This window comes from Gopherus evgoodei, chromosome 17, assembly GCF_007399415.2.
Source record: "Gopherus evgoodei ecotype Sinaloan lineage chromosome 17, rGopEvg1_v1.p, whole genome shotgun sequence".
NCBI lineage: Eukaryota > Metazoa > Chordata > Testudines > Testudinidae > Gopherus > Gopherus evgoodei.
In genome coordinates, this window is record NC_044338.1 from 22543277 (window position 1) to 22564163 (window position 20887).

The 20887-nt window shown below is 45.9% G+C and overlaps 1 protein-coding gene across 1 annotated transcript in view; it reads left to right on the forward strand.

Moving 5' to 3' along the window:
- Positions 1-19810, forward strand: part of LOC115636663 (myeloperoxidase-like) — a 41978-nt gene extending 22168 nt beyond the window's left edge. Inside the window, exons 7-11 of the mRNA XM_030537030.1 lie at positions 5742-5902; positions 8679-8931; positions 11611-11781; positions 16732-16969; positions 19582-19810. Coding sequence (XP_030392890.1) covers positions 5742-5902; positions 8679-8931; positions 11611-11781; positions 16732-16969; positions 19582-19810 — 1052 coding nt within the window. The remainder of the gene's footprint in view (positions 1-5741; positions 5903-8678; positions 8932-11610; positions 11782-16731; positions 16970-19581) is intronic.
- Positions 19811-20887: the final 1077 nt, after the last annotated feature.

Below are 20887 nucleotides of genomic sequence, written 5' to 3' on the forward strand. Positions count from 1 at the left end.
CAGACACACAGAACCCTAAGACCCTGCAGGACTAGAACCTGTGAGGTTCTGGGCTGCTGACACTTCCACATCCCCATTAGAAGCTCACACCGGGCTTCTGCTGGGACATCCTGTGAAGCTGGCCATGGCAGAAAGCACTGTCCAGCATGGCATCAGTCAGTGGCAGCCCACTCATGGGCTCATGTTGATATAGAAACCAGGAAGCCATCACAGGGGGCTGTCTGAATCATAGAATCAGGGAAGATGAAGATTGGAAGAGACCTTAGGAGCTCATCTAGTCCAACCCTCTGCTTGAAGCAGGACCAACCCAAACTAAATCATCCCAGCCAGGGTTTTGTCAAGCTGGGCCTTAAAAACCTCCAAGGAAGGAGATTCTACCACCTCCCTAGGGAACCCATTCCAGTGCTTCACCACCCTCCTAGTAAAATACTAGGGGCCTGTTTCAAAGCCAGAGGTTGAGCAGTGAGCATCCCCCGCCCCCCGGCACATTGGAAAGTTGGCACCTGTAGTTCCAACCCCGGGGTCGGTGCCTATACAAGGAGCTGCATATTAACCTCTGAAGAGTCACATGTGGCTCTGGGGCCCCAGGTTGGCCACCTCTGTCTTAACCTATTCTTTCACCACTGAAGGCTGCTCACCTCCTCCCCATACTCTGCTGCCTAGCCCAGTGCAGCATTCTGGGAGCTGACCTTGTCCATGAAGACCAAGGCAAAGAAAGCATTGAGTACTTCAGCTTTTTCCACATCATCTATCACTAGGTTGCCTTCCCCATTTAGTAAGAGTCCTACACTTGCCCTGACCTTCTTCTTGTTGCTAACATACCTGTAGAAACCCTTCTTGTTACCCTTCACTTTGCTAGCTGCAACTCCAATCATGCCTTGGCCTTTCTGATTACACCCTTGCATGCTCTAGCAATATTTTTATACTCCTCCCTAGTCATCTGTCCAAATTTCCACTTCTTGTAAGCTTCCTTTTTGAGTTTAAGGACCCTGAAGATTTCTCTGTTAAGCCAAACTGGTCACCTGCCATATTTATTATTCTTTCTGCACTTCGGGACAGTTTGTTCCAGTGCCCTCAATAAGGCTTCTTTAAAACACAGCCTGCTCTCCTGGACTCCTTTTCCCCTCGTATTAGCCTCCCAGGGATCCTGCCCATCAGTTCTCCGAAGGAGTCAAAGTCTGCTTTTCTGAAGTCCAGGATCCATATTCTGCTGCTCTCCTTTCTTCGTTTTGTCACTACTGCCCAAGCTCCAACCCACTTCTACTTCCCCTGCCAATTTTTCCCTGTTTGTGAGCAGCAGGTCAAGAGGAGCATGGCCCCTAGTTGGTTTCTCCAGCACTTGCACCAGGAAGCTGTCCACAACACTCTCCAAAAACTTCCTGGACTGCCTGTGTCCTGCCGTATTGCTCTCTCAGCAGATGTTAGGGTGATTGAAGTGATGAGAACCAGGGCCTGTGATCTGGATACTTCTGTTAGTTGTCTGAAGAAAGCCTTGCTTACCTCATCCTTCTGGTCTGGTGGTCTATAGCAGATGCCCACCACAACATAACCCTTGTTGTTCTCACCTCTAAACTTATCCCAAAGACTCTCAACAGGCTTTTCTCCAGTTTCATAATGGAACTCTGAGCAGTAATACTACTCTCTCTTACATACAGTGCAACTCCTCCACCTTCCCCCCCCACCTGTCCTTCCTGAACAGTTGATACCCATCCAAGACAGTGCTCTAGTCATGTGAGCTACCCCACCAAGTTTCTGTGATTTCAATCACATCATAGTTCCTTGGCTATGCCAGGACTTCCAGTTCTTCCTGCTGGTTTCCCAGGCTTCTTGCATTCATGTATAGGTGTAACCCACACACCTCCTGGGTGTGGTCCTCTGTCCCATCTAGCGGCACCAAGACGAGAGAGAGAGAGAGAGCACTAGAGAGAGAGAGCGCTCTACAGCCTTAGCTAACAGTCAGTTGGCTTTTAGCTAATGCTATAGAGGCTCATTCACTAAGCTCCAGAGGTCCCCAGTTCAATCCCACCAGCCAACGACTGGGATCTGTCAGTGTTACACAGGCACCTAAGATAACTAGCCGATTGCCCTAATTTCTCAGTATGAATCAAGAGGCCTTGCTTGTTGCACCCTCCTCCTTGTGTTTCCTCCCAGTATCCCACTTACCTCAGGGCTTAGGTCTCCATCCCCCAGCAAACCTAAAGCCCTCCTCACTAGGTTAGCCAGCCTGCCTGTGAAGATGTTCTTCGTTACGTGGACCCCATCTCTTCCTAGCAATCCTTTCTGGAACAGTATCCCATGGTTGAAGAATCAAAAGCCCTCTTTCCAACACCACCTGTGCAACCATGCATTTACCTCCACAATTCGATGGTCTATACCTGGGTCTTTTCCTTCATTAGGGAGGATGGACAAGAACACAACCTGCACCTCAAACTCCTTTATCCTCCTCTGCAGAGCCACATAGTTTGCAGGGACCTGAGCAAGGTCATTCTTGGAAATATCATTGGTGCCCATGTGGAGAAGTAGGAAGGGTTAATGGTCCAAGGGCTTGATCAGTCTCGGCAGACACCCCACCACATGATGAATTCTAGCTCCAGGCAATTAGCATGCTTCTTGAGTTTCCCAGTCTGGAGGGCATATGGATGACTCTGTTCCCCTTAGGAGGGAGTCCTCGACCATCACTACCCTCTCTTCCTCTTGGGAGTGGTTGTCATGGAAACCCCATCCCTAGGACAATGCATCACATGCCTCCCGGTCAATGGGGTCTCCTTCTGATCCCTTCCCTCAGATGACTCTTACAAACCAGTAGTCCTCCGTAGAACCTGTGCAGAGAGCCTGAAAATGGTTTCTTATTTCTATCTGCATTGGAAGTACATGGATTCTCTCTTTCTTCTTCCACATGCTGCCAATTTTTCCCCCATTCTGCACTGTCCTTTCTGATTCTTCTGCATGCTATGCCTGCAGTACCAAACGCCGACTTCTATCCAGAAAGTCTTCATTTTCTCTGATGCAACGCAGGTTGATACTTGGATTTCTAGTCCTTTAACCTTCTCTTCCAACATGGAGACTAGCTTGCATTTTGTACAGACGAAGTCACTTCTATCCTCTGGGAGAAAGACAAACATGGCACATCCTGTGCATGTCACGACAGCTGATCACTCACTATCCATATTGTCTTCCTTCTCGGAGCCTCTTCAGATGTTGTAATTACTGCTCACAGAAGCCTGAAAGCCAAAAACTGTGGGAGCTCCCCATAAGTGAACTCCCAGGCAAAACTCCTGCGGACTGCCTGCATGCTTCTGTACCAAACCTTGCTTTGCTGTGATTCCGGCTTCTGACCTCGATTCGTCTCTCACTCCACGATATGTCTTCTGTCTGTAGCGGGTGCCTGACCCTGGTATTTTTGACCCTGACTCTGCTACTTGTCTCCTGCTGGCAACCTGGTAACTGAGCCGTGCACAGAGGTCATCCACAGCACAGCCGTAACAGGAACAACCCATCAATCAAACAGCACCTCTCACCTCACCCCACTACTACATACTTCCAATCACTGACTCCGTAGCTCTTTCCTTGCAAATCCCCTATTTGACTGCCTCTGCTTATGGCTCTGAACCTTTGATTGGCAATGATCGCTCTAAGAACGGGCTCTCAGTACTAAAACATCCTCTGAATTTCTAAATATTATAGAGGACAATGTCCTAGCTCAAACAGTGTTACATCCAACATGAGGAAATTCTGTATTAGAGTTTGTCTTCGATCAGTGACTAGCTCTGAAAAGCTGAGTGTGACTTGCCCAGAATCACACGCGAACTCTGGAATCAAACCAAATTCTCTCAGCTAGCATTTGACGGCTTTAACCATGAGATCATCCTTTACTTTTCTAAAACTCTCTGCCTCATTCACTACATACCTTCTAACTTCTGCAACAAAGGAGGCAGGGGTCCTACAGACAATAGATTTTGTCATTGTGCAACTGTGACCCATTCCTTGAGTGTTGTCAATACTCTGCACTGAATGCGAAAAGGGACTGCAGGAATTATATGAGAACATGTAATTAAAAACTGTATTGTAATGTGTGCACACACACAGAGAATGGTGGTAGGGGAGAAGGGCTGAATTAAGGTTGCATAATGTTTTTTGTTTTGTTTTTCAAAAAAGCAAAGTAAAAAAATAATAATAGAAAGCCCCCCAAGTGGAATCATCTTGATCCCGCCCCCCTTTGGGTCATATGCAGGATCTGAAAATTTCGCTCCACAACAAAGATCTCTACCATTTGAGATAACGGAGTAACTGGTAGCACTAGTAGATTGGTATCCTTTATGGGGACCAGCCATTACAGGGGAAGAGTCAGATATTTTGCTAATAGAATTCAGAGCTGTTTGGTGACAGCAGAAGAGGGTTGAGATGCAGGAATCCTGGGTTCAATTCCAGGTTCTAGAGGGCAGAGTGATCTAGTGGGTATAGACTCTTCTGCCCCTGCCCCCTCTGCTCCTATTCCCTCACCTCCCAACTCCTGTTCCTCTTTCACTCTGCATCTTTTCTGACCTCCAGCTCCCATTCCTGTACCCTGCAGCTCCTGTCACCCCAGCATACCCCTCCCCCTGCTCTTCCACCTCTGCATTAGAGCGATATTGCTCCTCCCCCTCCATGCGTTCTAGGTGCTAGTGGGGTGGTATTGAGAGTACAAGAGAAACAGGGTACATCTTAACTACCAGCTGTATGGGCTGGTAGCAATCGATTTCTCGGGGATCGACATATCGCTTCTCATCTAGACGCGATATATTGATTCCCGAATGAGCTCCTGTTGACTCCAGAACTCCACCAATGCGAACGGCAGTAGCGGAGTCGACAGGGGGAGCAGCGGACATCGATCCCACGCCGTGAGGACAGTAGGTAACTCAATCTAAGATACTTCGACTTCAGCTATGCTATTCATGTAGCTGAAGTTGCGTATCTTAGATCGATCCCCTCCTAGTGTAGACCAGCCCAGAGTCTCTTTGCTCCCAGTTCTGGTGCACAGCACCACAGAACCCTTGGCAGCCAAGAGAATTAATTGCAGGAAAACTCCTGCTTGGCACCATCTGCCCTGGGCAGGGAGTAGGAGCATGCTAAGTTACTCTGTGGGAATGTGCACGTGCAGTTCATTCACCATGTGAAGGGATGGACCATGCTCACTGCAGACACAATCCTTGAAGATTTTTTTTCTGCCTGCCCCTAACAAATCTCCTCTGAGAATGTGCAAACTGAGATTTTTCAGAGGTTTGTAGCTTGGCCAAATTTGTGTGGTTTTTATTGGGATGGCAAAATTACATCCCTCACACTAGGACCAGCCCTCTGCCAAATTTCCAGTCCCTTCTCTGCAGCCAGAGGTGCCCGAGATCCTCAACAAAACAGTTGTAAGAACATTTTAACCTGGTCAAAATAACATTAATTCTGTAGCCCCATTCTCAGAAACAGCTAAACTGATTTTGCTGAAAGTTTCAGGAAAACGGTCAGCCTGGGGAAGACACCTGGCCTGGGAAATTTCAGCCTGAATGGTTAAAGTTTGGCAAAATTATAAGGAACTGAAAATGGGGTATTACCATGGAAATGCTGGGCAACCTTAACTATAGACAACACTACCAGCTGTGCCTACAGCGAATTGCAAGCAGCTCACCTTACAATGCAGGAGTCTAATATAGCAAATTAAAAACAGTTCCTCAGCTGAATAAAATATTAAATTATACTGTTTTTTTATAATTTAGGTGATGCACGAGCAGCTGAAAATCTGGGACTTACAGCTCTACATACAGTCTTTATGAGGGAGCACAATCGCTTGGCTACCGAGTTGAAGAAATTAAATCCACAATGGGATGGAGAGAAACTCTACCAGGAGGCCAGAAAAATCATAGGTGCCATGACCCAGGTATTAGCCGCAATATCATTTTTGCTGCCATTCACTTGTTGATTGAAACATTTCTTGCTCAGATTTAGACATGATTTTTTCCCTCCAGAATTGCCTGTGCAGGTTCCTACACACCACGCTCGCTTAGCCCTGTAGCCACTGGGGCTATGCGTGCAGCAGCCTGCAGATCTAAATGTTTTAGGCACCCTCTGTGCTGCAAGTCGCCTCTGCCTTATCATTCCCAGCTCAGTTTTAGTGGCTTAGTGTTGTACAAATGGAAATAATTACTGTGTCAGACATTGAAACCGCATGCGGTATCTTTGGGGACCAATGCAATCAGTCTATGAATAGTTTCAGTGTGATTGTGTTCTGCTCTATGGGGGTAGTTACCACAGCTCCTCCAGTGGTAAAAACAGTGGAGGATGATTCATGTGAGTTGCTAAGACAACCCCTTGAGGTAGTTTGCATTTCTTGGTTCAAACTGGGTTTTCCAGAGACATTTTCCCAGTCACCCAATTTTGTGAGATCCCTTTGTAACTCTTCACATTCTACTTTGGACTTAACTATCTTGAATAATTTTGTATTACCTACAAATTTTGCCACCTGTTTACCCCTTTTTCCAGATCATTTACGAATATGTTGAACACCATGGTCCTAGACCTCTGGGAGACACCACTATTTACCGCTCTCAATTCTGAAAACTGAATATTTTTTCTTAAACTTTGTTTCCTACCTTTTAACCAATTACTGATCCATGAGAGGACCTTCCCTCTCATGACAGCTTATTTTGCCTAAGAGCCTCTAGTGAGGGATCTTGTCAAAGGCTTTCTGAAAGTCCAAGTACACTATGTCCATTGAAACACCCTTCTCCACACGTTTGTTGACACCCCTCAAAGAATTATAATACATTGGTGAGGCAGGATTGCCCTTTACAAAAGCAGTGTTGACTTTCCCCCAACAAATAGTGTTCATCTCTGTATCTGATAATTCTGCTCCTTACTATAGTTCAACCAGTTTGGCTAGAATTGAAGTTGGGCTTATTGGCTTGTAATTGGCAGGATCACCTCTGGAGCCTTTTAAAAAAACTGGCATCATATTAGCTATCCTCCAGTCATCTGGTACTGAAGCTGATTTAACTGATAGGTTACATGCCACATTTCGTAGCGGTAGTTCTGCAATGTCAAATTTTAGTTCCTTCAGAACTTTTGGGTGAATCCCATCTGGTCCTAGTGACTTATTACTTTTTAATTTATCAAGTTGTTCCAAAACTTCCTCTATTAACACCTCAAACAGGGACAATTCTTCAAATTTGTCACCTAAAAAGAATGGCTCAGGTGTGGGAATCTCTCTCACAACCTCTGCGGTGAAGACTGATGCAAAAATTCATGTACACAATGGCCCCTTCCTTGAGTGCTCCTTTAGCACCTTGATCATTCAGTGGCCCCGCTGATTGTTTGGCAGGCTTCCTGCTTCTGACATAGTTTAAAAAATTTCTGTTAGTTTTTGAATCTTTTTGTAGTTGCTCTGCAAATTCTCTTTTGGCCTGTCTGATTATACTTTTACACTTGATCTGCCAAAATTTACGCTCCTTTTTATATTATTTTCCTCAGTAAGATTTGACTTCCAGTTTTTAAAGGATGTTTTTTTTAGTCTCTAACTGCCTCTTTTACTGTGTTGTTTAGCCATGGTAGCATTTTTTGGTCCTCTTATTTTTTTTTAATGTGGGATATACATTTTGCCTCTATTATGGTGTTTTTAAAAAGTTTCCATGAAGCTTCCAGGCATTTCACTCTTGTGATTGTTCCTTTTAACTTCCGTTTAACTAGTTTCCTTGTTTTTGTGCTGAATTAAATGCTTCTGTGGTGGGCTTCTTTTGTATTTTCTCCCCCGCAAGGATATTAACATTAATTACATTATAGTCACCGTTACCGAGCAATTCAGCTATATTCACCTCTTGAACCGGATCCTGCGCTCCACTTAGGACTAAATCAAGAATTGCCTCTCCTCTTGTGGATTCCAGGAGTAGCTGCTCCAAGAAACCGTCATTGATGGTATCAAAAAGGTTTATCCCTGCATCCTGTCCTGCGGTGACATGTACCCAGTCAATATGGGGATAGTTGAAATCTCCCATTATTATGGAGTTTTCTATTTTTATAGCCTCTCTAATCAAACTGAGCATTTCACAGTCACCATCCCCATTCTGGTCATGTAGCTGGTAATAGATTTCTACTCTTATTATTCAAGCATGGAATTTCTGTCCACAGAGACTCTATGGTGCAGTTTGATTCATTTAAAGTTTTTACTCTATTTGGCTCTATGCTTTCTTTCATATAAATTGCCACTCCCCCACCAGCATGACCTACTCTTGGGGGGAAGTTTTCTAGTCCTGCAGATTTAAAATGTTTACCTTCAGCAGTTGCTGTTTAGCATACTCCCTATTTACTATCAGAATAGAAAGGATTTAATTATCACTGTAAGCTATGAATACATCCTCCTGCTCCTTTCAAAACATAGAACATAAATATTTATTGAACACTTCTGCCTCTTCTACATCATTACGGACAATTTTGCCATCAACATCTAGTAACAGAACAAAGCCATTGATAGAATTGTTTTTGTGCCTCATATATTTAAAATTTCCTGCTTGCTGTCTTTGACTTTCCTGGCTGTTTCATTAATGTCTTGCATTTTGACACAGAATTTTTGACCAATCCTATTGATAATGCTAGAAAGTGATCAACTTTTCCTTTAGAAAGAGCATATCTGAACTTCTAACTCAGTCTATGTTCCCTTCCAGGTAATAACATACAGAGACTACTTGCCACTTCTGCTTGGAGATGAGACTGAGAAGCAAATACCATGCTACGGGGGCTATGATGAGTCTGTGGATCCCTCTGTGGCAAATGTATTCTCCTTGGCTTTTCGGTTTGGTCATGGTTCAGTACAGCCTTTTGTGACCCGTTTAGATGATAATTTCGAACCTTTGGGTCCACATTTCCGGGTCCCTCTTCACCTCACATTCAGTGCTTCCTGGCGGGTTGTAATGGAAGGTAAGCATGCTTTGCCAGGCCCTGCCTGCAGTCCTGCTTTGCCAGCAAGGCAGAGATTCAGCAATGTACTTAAGTGCATGAATCAGAACCTAAAGCTCGATATATCTGATCATTTGTTTCTATGCATCAGGACATGTTTTCAGTTAATAAATCATTTCCTCAATTCCAGAAAATAAACAGTTTTCATCAAAGGTAATTATCTGGCCATAGGGATATTAGCTATAGACTCGTATAGTCTTGGGTCTGCAAGTCCTTCTTCTTTGATAAGAGGTTTTCCAGAACATTTACAATCACCCTCCCCACACTTTCCACAGCTAGAGCTTCTCATATCCAGGGGGAAGGGAGATGAGCCAATGACTCTGTGAAGTCCAATAGGGACCTCAAGACGCTAATCTAATTAACCGGGAAGGTACTAAGTTACTATGGTGATGGGCGTGATGGGGGGTATCGGAGGCCAGAGAAGGCTGAGTCTCCACAAACAGCCTGGGGTGGCAAATGTTGGCAGCTATGGAATTGAGGTGTCCACAGAGTTGTGGAGCAGGGGTTTCAAGGATCTCAGTGCTGCCTAAATGTTGGACTCAGGCTTATGGCATGGAAATTCAGGGCCTAAGTCCCTTAGTGGCTCTAGCCTGACTCACCTCTATCGACTCAGCATTATAAGAACCATGTAGCTTTTTAGAAATTAGACAACAGCTTCTGACCAACAGCCCTGAACTCAAACTATCCTGAATATCAAAATTGCATTGCTAGCAGCCCACATCACCCACAAGTGAATGGAGAGGCTGAGAGAGCTCTAGGCAGACAGCCAAGCAAATCCATTCCTTGCCCTTCTGAGTTACACATCAACACCAGTCATGGCTATTGGATATAGTCCAGCCCAAATCCTGAATGGAAGACAACTCAGAACTACTGCTCCAGCTTTGGAAAAGAACCTGTTTCCAAAGTGGCCAGATATGAAGAGCATAGACAGATCAGATACAAAGGCTAAAAGAGTTTACACTTCTAGGATAGACATCACGCAGAGAGCTGCCAGGTGTAGAACCTGAGGATCTTGTTCATATCAAATTGGGAACAGTATAATACAGTTTAGCACTGCATTACATCACCGACAGAAAGATTGTTCAGTGTGTTTCAGGAGCTGTTATTAAGAGTAATGACATAAAGCTAAGAAAAGGAAAATTTAAGCTGATTACCAGGAAAATGTTCCTGAGAGTAAGGAATTCAATGCTGGCCAACTCTTCCAAGGGAAGCCAGGGGATTATAAAACCATTGGGGAGGACGTTTTTTAAAACTAGACAGAACAAAAGAAACTGTAAAACAAAGCCCTTCTCGCTGAGGAGGGCCTGGCATGTATCATTTGAAAGTTTTTTTTTAATCAATGGGGGCCTTTTTTGTCAAAATAAAAATTTCCACAGAAAATACCCACTTATAACAACATTTTTGAATTGTTGTTGAAAACCAAAACATTTCTGTTGAGAATCAGGTATTTTTCACTTTTTTGCTACTGTTGGACCCAAAATTTTGATTTTCGAGTTTTTGATGAAAACCTGAAAACTTTTTGTGGTGAAGAAGGGGAACCACCCACCAGCATGGAAGGGGCTGAAGAGAGCCTTTGGACCCAACTAACCTCTGACCATTGTGCCTGCAGCCAATGCCGGGCCTATGAGGAGAGAAAAGGAGGGAGTCTGACTCAGTTCAGGGCTGACCAGTGTAGAGGCAGGAACCAGCTGCCTTTCTACCTGAAGGGACAGAGCACGCCTTCACCTGAAATCAAGCCCTGGCTCCCCAGCCAAGGGGAGCCTGCAAAGGAACCCCCAGAATCAGAGAGAACTGAGATACAGTGGGGCTTGCCCTCACTAATTTGTGGCTGCCCTGCCTGAAGGAGCGTGGGATCACAGCGACGTGCTGCCCCAGACCAAGGAAGGAATCCTAAAGGAAGCATGCTGCTTGGAAGATTGGACTAGAGTGGCCATGCCCCAAACTGAACCTACTGCTAGGAAGTAGCCCAGGGCAGTGGATTCTGACTCCCTGCTGTGAGGGACACCAACCCCCCTATTTGGGGGTTGACATACACAGGACCCTGGGCTGAGACATGGTGGAGAGGGAGGTCCTGGGTCCTTCTCCCACCCCCAGACTTAAAGGTGGAGCTCAGCAGGGGGCTGAGAGTCAGGAGATATCTAACCACTAGGACGGCCGGCCACCCACCCAAGCCTCTATTATACTTTTGAAGACAAATTTCAATGAAATTTTTCCCAGGAACAAAACACACATTGCCCAGCTAACTCTACCTTTGAGGCCTTTTCCAGCTCCTGTTTTGTTGCTGTGAGGTAAAAACACAAAGATCCATTTTTCCTGAAGGAGAAGCCTTCCCGGTTCTTCCTGTCCAGTTTGTTTGCTAAAACTGCTTGGCTTCCTTTGAGGGGTTCAAATTGTTATCGGACAACAGGCCTCTGCATCTGCAGACATTCTTATAAACTACTCTGGTTCCTTAGGGGGAACATGGCGCATACTCTTAGCTAGGAATGACCTCCCCAACCATCAGAGTGGGAAGGATCTCAGGTGACCCCTGAGGAGCAAAGCGAGCATTGGGGCTAATCTTCTGTTACACAAAATGTAACCTACAAGGTGGAATCTATCACAGACTGTTCTGTTTCTTTCTGGACTTGACCTTCATTGCAGGTGGCATTGACCCGCTTCTCCGTGGTATGCTGGTTGTTCGTGCGAAACTAATGAAACAGAATCAAATGGTGGTTGAGGAGCTCCAGGAGCGGCTTTTTGAACAGCTACAAGTAATTGGACTAGATCTACCAGCCTTTAACCTGCAGCGTGGAAGAGATCATGGTCTTCCAGGTAAGTGAGCATAAGGCTGCATCCCACAGGCTGTAATAGTGATCTTTCTGCATTGTTTGCAGTTGCTCCCACAATATGATTTTTCCAGACAGCCAAGTAAGGACAGCCACTGCCCTGAGGAGCTAAGGATGGGTGGACAGAGAGATGTCAGGCAGGAAAAACAATTCTGCACTGATTATCAACATTCACCAAAAGGCTTTTAAGTGGGATTTAAATATGGATAGTGTGGGGCCTTTGGGACGTGATTGAGGAGTTCATGCATGGGAAGGAGGGATGTGAGGGAGGAGGCTGGAGGTGATTGGCTGTCAGAGAGTGTGACAAATGGGCAGACGTGGAGTAGAGGAGATGGGGGGGTGGTAATGCAACATTTGGAAAGGAAAGATAACTAGGGAGGGGCAGAACTGTACAGAGACTTGGAGGTGGCAGCCAGAGGCTTAAATCTGATGTCAGAGCTGATGGGAGCCAGGAGAGGGATGTGATGAGATGGATGGAGAAGGAAGGTGGCTCTATTGCTAGATTCTGATCGGCCAGAAGGAATGGGTGTGTCCGGGTGGTCAGAGGGAGGCTGGTGCAGCAGTTAGGGCCTGGACTAGAGCTCTGGTGTGGGAATGGAAAGAAAAGACGGGATCTTGGAGATGCTGAAGAGGAAGCAGCAGAGTTTGGAAATGGCCTGGATGGGCAGCAAGGGAGAGGATGGAGTTAGAAATAGCCCCCAGGGTGCAAGCCTGAGTGACAGGCTGGGTGCTATTGATTGTGGTGGAGAAGAGGGAAGGGAAGGTGTTTGGATTTGGCTGTGTTCAGGGTAAGATGATGATAGGACACCTGAAGGGAGATGTCAGAGAGTCAGGCCGAGAGGCAGGATTGGATGGCAGGAGACAGGCAAGACATGGAGAGAGCTGTGTGAGCCATTAGCATGCAGACGAGAGCTGAGTCCTGTGAGGCTGTCCAGGGAGTGAAGGGAGATGAGCAAAGGGCAGAGCCCTGGGAACCCCCGAGAGGGACGGGGGCAACCCCACCAACAGGGCATGTGGTAAAAGGAGTAGGAGAGGACAGTGTCTCAGCACCCAACAAGAAGAAGATGTCCAGGAGATTTTCTGCTGTAATTGTCTCAAACTCTGACAAATTTTGTGGGTCATGGTGGACAATCAGCTGAACGTAAGATCCCCCTGCAATGCCATGGCCAAGAGAGTTAATGAGATCCTGGGAGGCATAAACAGGGGAATCTTGAACAGTAATAGAGAGGTTATTTTACCTCTGTATGTGGCACTGGTGTGACTGCTGCTGGAATAATGTGTACAGTGCTGGTGTCCACAATTCAAGAAGGACATTGATAAATGGGAGAAAGTTCAGAGAAGAGCCATAAGAATGATCGAAGGATTGGAAAACCTGCCTTATAGTGAAAGAGTCAAGGAACTCAATCTATTTAGCTTGATGCTGAGAAGGTTAATGATTGACTTGTAAGTCTGTAAGTACCACATGGGGAACAGACATTTGATAATTGGCTCTTTAAACGGGCAGACAGAGGTATAACAAGACCCAATGTTTGAAAGCTGAAGCTAGACAAATTTGGATTTGAAATAACACATACATTTTTAACAGTGATGGTAATCAACCACAGGAGCAATTTGACCAAGGACTGTGGTGGATTTTCCATCATTGGCAACTTTTGAATCAAGGTTGGATGGATTTTCTAAATGATACACTACTTCAGAAGAAATTCTTTTGGGGAAGTTTCTGGCCTGTGCTTTACAAGAGGTCAGACTAGATGATCAGGGGTCCCTTCTGGCCTTGGAGTCCATGAAAACTGTGGTGACTAGATTTTTCGCAGCAGGAATATTATCTGGACTTCAGTTTTTGGTAGAAATTGCTCAAACTTTCAAAAACAAAACAATGTCCTTTGGCAGATTTGGACCCTCGGATTATTATTATTTGCTTGATTGTAGAACTTAGGAGCCCAAGTAATGGACCAGGACCTCACTGTGCTAGGCCCTGTACAAACACTAAGATTTGTAACCTGTCCTTTAAATCGACTTCGGTACCCAATGACTGGAAGTTAGCTAATGTAATGCCAATATTTTAAAAGGGCTCTAGAGGTGATCCTGGTAATTACAGACCGGTAAGTCTAATGTCGGTACCAGGCAAATTAGTCAAAACAGTTAAGAATAAAATTGCCAGACACATAGTAAAACAAACTGTTGAGAAATAGTCAATATGGTTTCTGTAAAGGGAAATTGTGTCTTACTAATCTATTAGAGTTCTTTGAAGGGGTCAACAAACATGTGACCAAGGGGGATCCAGTGGATATAGTGTACTTAGATTTCCAGAAAGCCTTTGACAAGGTCCCTCACCAAAGGCTCTTACCTAAATTAAGCTGTCATGGGATAAAAGGGAAGGTCCTTTCATGGAGTGAGAACTGGTTAAAAGACAGGGAACAAAGGGTAGGAATTAATGGTAAATTCTCAGAATGGAGAAGGGTAACTAGTGGTGTTCCCCAAGGGTCAGTCCTAGGACCAATCCTATTCAATTTATTCATAAATGACCTGGAGAAAGGGGTAAACAGCGAGGTGGCAAAGTTTGCAGATGATACTAAACTGCTTAAGATAGTTAAGACCAAAACAGATTGTGAAGAACTTCAAAAAGATCTCATAAAACTAAGTGAGTGGGCAACAAAATGGCAAATGAAATTTAATGTGAATAAATGTAAAGTAATGCACATTGGAAAAAATAACCCCAACTATACATACAATATGATGGGGGCTAATTTAGCTACAACGAGTAAGGAAAAAAATCTTGGAGTCATCGTGTACAGTTCTCTGAAGATGTCCACGCAGTGTGCAGAGGCGGTCAAAAAAGCAAACAGGATGTTAGGAATCATTACAAAGGGGATTGAGAATAAGACTGAGAATAAATTATTGCCCTTATCTAAATCCATGGTATGCTCACATCTCGAATACTGTGTACAGACGTGGTCTCCTCACCTCACATCAAAAAAGATATATTAGCACTAGAAAAGGTTCAGAGAAGGGCAACTAAAATGATTAGGGGTTTGGAGAGGGTCCCATATGAGGAAAGATTAAAGAGGCTAAGCCTCTTCAGCTTGGAAAAGAGGAGACTAAAAGGGGATACGATATAGGTCTATAAAATCATGAGTGATGTGGAGAAAGCGGATAAGGAAAAGTTATTTACTTATTCCCATAATACAAGAATTAGAGGTCACAAAATGAAATTAATAGGCAGCAGGTTTAAAACAAATAAAAGGAAGTTCTTCTTCACGCAGCGCACAGTCAACTTGTGGAACTCCTTACCTGAGGAGGTTGTGAAGGCTAGGACTATAACAGCGTTTAAAACAGAACTGGATAAATTCATGGAGGTTAAGTCTATAAATGGTTATTAGCCAGGATGGGTGAGGAATGGTGTCCCTAGCCTCTGTTTGTCAGAGGATGGAGATGGATGGCAGGAGAGAGATCATTTGATCATTGCCTGTTAGGTTCTCTTCCTCTGGTGCACCTGGCATTGGCCACTGTCGGTAGACAGATACTGGGCTGGATGGACCTTTGGTCTGACCTGGTACGGCCGTTCTTATGTTCTTATGTACAGAACAAGAAGACAGAACAAGAATCTAAGTACAAGATGAGACAATAGATGGCTACAGACTTACCTCTAGGGAAGCACAAGGAAACATACAATATTGATCAGCACGACAGGCAGTGGGTCTCAGAACAGCAGCAGCCTACCTGTTGGCAAGCATTTGTAGGCTTCACTCTCAGGAGAGTTTGAAGGCAGATAATGAGGTAGCTTTGAGAATGTTGGCAGGAAGCTCCTCCCATGTGCAAGGGACAGCGTGAGAGAAAGCTCAAAGGTGCTTGTTTGAAAATTTAACAAGTGGGCAATGGAGGCTGCCATTGGCCAGGCATGTAGGAATTGACACCTAGATGGTGCATGAGAGATGATAGGCAGGGTGAGGCCTTGATGATAGGCATCAAAGTGAATACATGCAGCTTGTGTTTGATGCATTAGAGGAGTGGGAGACAGTGGAGGGATCTAAAGAGGAATGACGTCGTTAAAGCAATGGGCTAGGGAAATTATCCTTGCAGAAGTAGTCTGGATTGTTATGAGTGGGGCAAGATTGCATTTGTCAAGGCGTGAGAGGAGATTGCTGCAGTAATTGAGATGCAAGATGAGGAGATCCTGGCCATGAGCTGTAGCTATGTGGATGGACAGGAACGGCCCTATCTTAGAGATGTTTTACAGAAAGAATCAGCAAAATTTAGAGATAGCCGGCTGTGAGGACCAAGTTGAAGATGGTGTCCAGGTTAAAGGCCTGAACGAAGGGTTTGATTTTCACCCAGCATTTACTCCCCGGCATCTTGCAAAGCTTGGCTCTGGTGCACTGGAGCAAGGGGTGCTACACATCTGCTTACATCCCCCAGCCCTCAGAGTAATGAGGCTGGCACACAAGGAGGAGTCACTGCTTCCTGCAGACAGGGAGGGAGCACTGGCCTTGGGGGCATCCGGCGAGACACTGCCCCTGAACAAGGACTTTGTCTTATGGACACAGTCTAGCTCATGGAAAAGCCAGTCCCTTTCCTCGGGTGACACTTCAGAAAGTTACAAGCATCTGAAAACAGGGATTGATAATATGTCCTGTACTGCATTCCTCATTGATATGTTCACTCCCAGTAGCACATAAAGTTAGTAGGACACTGAACTTTCCAACTCAGCTTTAACTCCCACTCCCATTTGTGAAGACAGAACTTTGTTAATTCAGTATCTGATTCTAGATGACACATCAACATCTGCTGAAATATTTTTTTAAACCTCGGACAAGGCAAATGTTACTAGTGGGCACCGGCAAAGCGGGCTGCATGTGGAGAATGGAGGACAATAGGGAGATGCTGGCACAGATGGGAGGGAGATGGAGGTATTGACTGCTCTGCTCTGGTTCTGCAGGGTATAACGCCTGGAGGCAATTCTGTGGGCTCTCACAGCCTCGCAACTTTGCTGAACTCTCTAAAGTACTGAGAAATCCTCAGCTGGCCAGGAAGTTCATGGATCTGTACGGGACACCAGACAATATCGACATCTGGATTGGGGCACTCGCGGAGCCATTTGTTCCCAATGGCAGAGTGGGACCTCTCCTGGCTTGCATCATTGGAACTCAGTTCAGGAAATTGCGAGATGGGGACAGGTAGACTGACTGGAAAATGAATCTCCACTTCCATTTTATTTACAAAAGAACAAATGGCAGTTGGTGTCATGTGCTGTTCCATTCCCTCACCGATGGACCAGCTTGGTGTTCCAAGCACCACAGCTCAATACCGGAGTTTCATTCACAGTTATTCAAGGGGCGCCCCTGTGGGAAGGGCAGTTGATTAACCCTTACGTGGCCAGACAGCTCCACTCACTGGTGCATGGATGGTCTGTTGAGGGCTCTGAAGAAAGGTGAAACACCCCCTTAAATCTCTTTTAAAGGTGGTAATTTCTGTGGTCATTATCCTGGGTGTATGAATCCAGCCTGCTTCAAACCTACACAAAAAATGCAAACACTATGTCAATTTTAATTTCTGTTTCGTGTATTGCCACTTTCAAAACATTTCTTAGAAATGCAGGTTTAATTTGACTATTAACGTTGCAGCGGAGTTTTCCTTTTAACAGCGATGTCACCACCATTCTCCCATAATTTACGCCGTGCAAAAATACTACATTAAAAAAAGTTATGCAGTTTGCAAATATGAACACTCGGACGTTAGGAAATGCCAGAAATAAGGCTGCCTGCAATCTTAACTCAGCACCCTTGTGTGTGTGCATTTTGACAATCTTTTTAATTACATGATTGTGTGTTGTCGGGGTTCTGGGAACAACAACACAGGACGGACAGCGCTCCAGGAATGAGGCAGCTGTTCAAGATTTCTTCTTATCCCTATTGTTCAGCATGTGGCCCCTGCTATGTTCACCTCACATCATCCAAATCCTGCACTGAATACAGAATTTGTCATTTCTTCATGGGCAGTTCCAGGGCTCTGACCGTAGTATCACCAATGTATCTTCACAACAAGTAGTAGGAAGGTGTTATGGGCCCCGTTTCACAGACGGGCACAGAGCTAGGAGCTCCATAACTTACAAGTGTTTGTTCTGCCTGCTAAATGTCACACCCAGGCCACAGACCCTTGGGAGCACTAGAGTTCTTCAAAGAAATGGCAGGAAAAATTGGCTAACGTGGGCAAAGCTACCTCTTTCCCTCCCCTGGTTCTCAAGGGCAGCCAAACCATTTTTGCTGAAACACAGCAGAAAAATCCAGCTTGAGTCAGAGCCCAAGCCTGGTGAATCTCAGCCTGCAGGGTTCAGGTCTGGCAAAGGAACAAGTGATAAACCGGAGGAACCTGAGCAGGGCCAACTTCCTCCCCTCCCTCCCTCGTCCCCTCTGCCACAGACTTGATGGTGGGGGGATAAGTTATTGTTTCCCCGCCTGATAGTTGCGGGGGAAGTGTCCCATTTCTCCCTCCCCTCAGATGACCCTTATACTAGCACGTATAGCACTGCAGGGAGACGGGATCCCAGAAAGGCCCCCAGTATACGGTTGCCAACTTTCTAATTCCAGAAAACCAAACACCCTTGCCCCACCCCTTTCCTGAGGCCCCACCCTCCCCAAGGCTCCACCTCTGCTCACTGCATCCCCTCTCCCTCTGTCGCTTGCTCCCCTTCATCCTCACGCATATGCTCATTTTCACTGCCCCAGGAGAAGGCCAGGAGCTGCAAGAGTTTGAACGGCCAAACAGCAGCAGCAGCTGATCTGTGACTTAGAGGCCTGGCAGCAGCAGTTGGTCCAGCAGGTGGCTACGTTACTATGGCCATGTACTGCAGCAGAACCAGTGAACCCCACCCCAGCTGTCAGACTCGTCAAGATGGGACCTGATGATGATCCTGAGACCCTCTTTGAAACCTTTGAGAAGGTGGCCATGGTAGCCAGCTCACTGTTCTAGCCAACTTATTCCAGGGTTCTCAATCATTGCAGATCCTTTTACCCAGGTTCTCCCACTCCACTGTATGCCCCTGTCCACCCTGCCTTAAAGTCTGAAGCACCTCGACTACACAAGCAGGGAGCAGGCAGTCAGGTCCTCCAACCAGTAGGTCGACTGGCCCCCCAAACCCCGTTACAACAAAGAACTAGCAGCTGCCTCATTCATACAGCACCGTGCATTGAGTGAGCCAGGGGTCGTCTGTGGACTAAACAGTATGTGATCATTCAATTACAGTCTTGAACACAGCCCATTCGCACAAGAGGGCAGAGTTAAGATTGCACAGGCAACTTTAATTCAGGGTTTTCCTAAATTTTGCATCAATTCATAGATGTTAAGGCCAGAAGGGACCATGGTGATCATTGTCTGAGCTCCTGCACAGCCCAGGCTAGAGAACATCTGTGATTCCCACACAAGCTTTTTAGCCCATGACTTTGCCATCTAAGTTCTTTTCATTTTCAATAGAAAATATCCGTATAGAATCTTCAGTCTCTCTCTAGAAATCTTGAAGACATTTTGGCTATAGAAGATTTATTAACATTAGAAAAACACTTTTTTTAAACTACCAGCTGAAAATGTGTCCCCACTGCAGCTGGTGGGAGTTTTGCTGCTGACTGAAGTGAGTCCCAGATTTCACACACCACCACTTGTGTTTCCTTTTCACAGGCAAGGCTACTTTTCATATCAATGGAGACAAAACAAATCATGGCCTGCCAGGACTAAATTCATTCCCAAGAAGGATAAACATAGGCTGTAACACTGCTGCTTTTCTGCTTCTTTGTAGATTCTGGTGGGAGAATCCCGGGGTTTTCACTCCACAGCAGCACCGTGCCCTGAGCAGAAGTTCATTGTCACGGGTTCTCTGTGATAACACTCGCATTAGAGAGGTGCCCAGAGATGCGTTCAAGGTCAACCGCTATCCTGAGGACTTTGTGAACTGCAGAGTGATCGACAGTCTTGACTTGTCACCTTGGAGACAACGCAGTAACTATGGAGCAGAAGGTACAGAATAGACCTCATGCCCAGAGAAACACACACAACTGGGCCCACATGGAGGCTTCTCCTCCCCAGCATTCCCTGGCCTTTCCGCCCCAGATCAACCCCAATCCCCAAACAAAACTCACTCTTCCAGCCACCCTTCCTCCAACAGGACCTTCCTCCCAATCCTCCACCTTGATCTTCCCATCTGCCCCATAGGCTCCCGCTTGTCTTCACTATAACATGAGGGCATGTTAGCACTGCTTGGCGGAGTTGTGTTAACTTGAGACCATTGCTCCCTGTTCTGTTATCTGCCACCACTGAGAACAGCCGAGCTCCATCCTCTTTGGAACCCCCTTTCAGGTAGTTGAAAGCAGCTATCAAATCCCCCCTCACTCTTCTCTTCTGCAGACTAAACAATCCCAGTTCCCTCAGCCTCTCCTCATAAGTCACGTGCTCCAGACCCCTAATCTTTTTCACTGAGCCAATCCAACAATTGGATCAATGTCTAGTTCCCCTGGGCGACTTCTCACCATGTCTTCCAGTAGCACAATATCTGGATTTCCTGGTCTCTGACCTGTAAAGCTCCCAGCGGTTCCGACATCTCCTGGGTGTCCATGAGTAGCTGAGTATCCGTCTAGATCCTATTGGGCTTGGCCTCCATGGTCTCAGGCTCCAGCTCCAGCAGCTTCCTGGTGGGAACCTGCCAGCGTGTGTCCCCCTCCTCAGCAGCCAGCCCTGACTGAGCTGGGCTGACGCCTTATACAAGTACTCCAGCTGAAGTTTGCCCAGCAGGGGCCAGGGGATGTGGCTTCCTTGGCCCACAGTGTGGGGTTAACCCGTCCTTGTCCAGCACGGGACAAGTACATCCTGTCACAGAAACCTGGAAGGTGATGGTGTTTCCTGGTGTGACCTCCTGCACAGCACTGGCCAGAGACCATTACCCAATCAGTCCTGTATTGACACCAATAAACTGTGATTGAGCTAGAGCATAACTTTTAGAAAGAGACACCCAAACTTGATTGAAAGCTGGAGTCGTTCATAGACTTTAAGGGCAGGAAGGATCCTTGATCATCTTGTCTGACCCTGTACAACACAGGACACTAAATTAC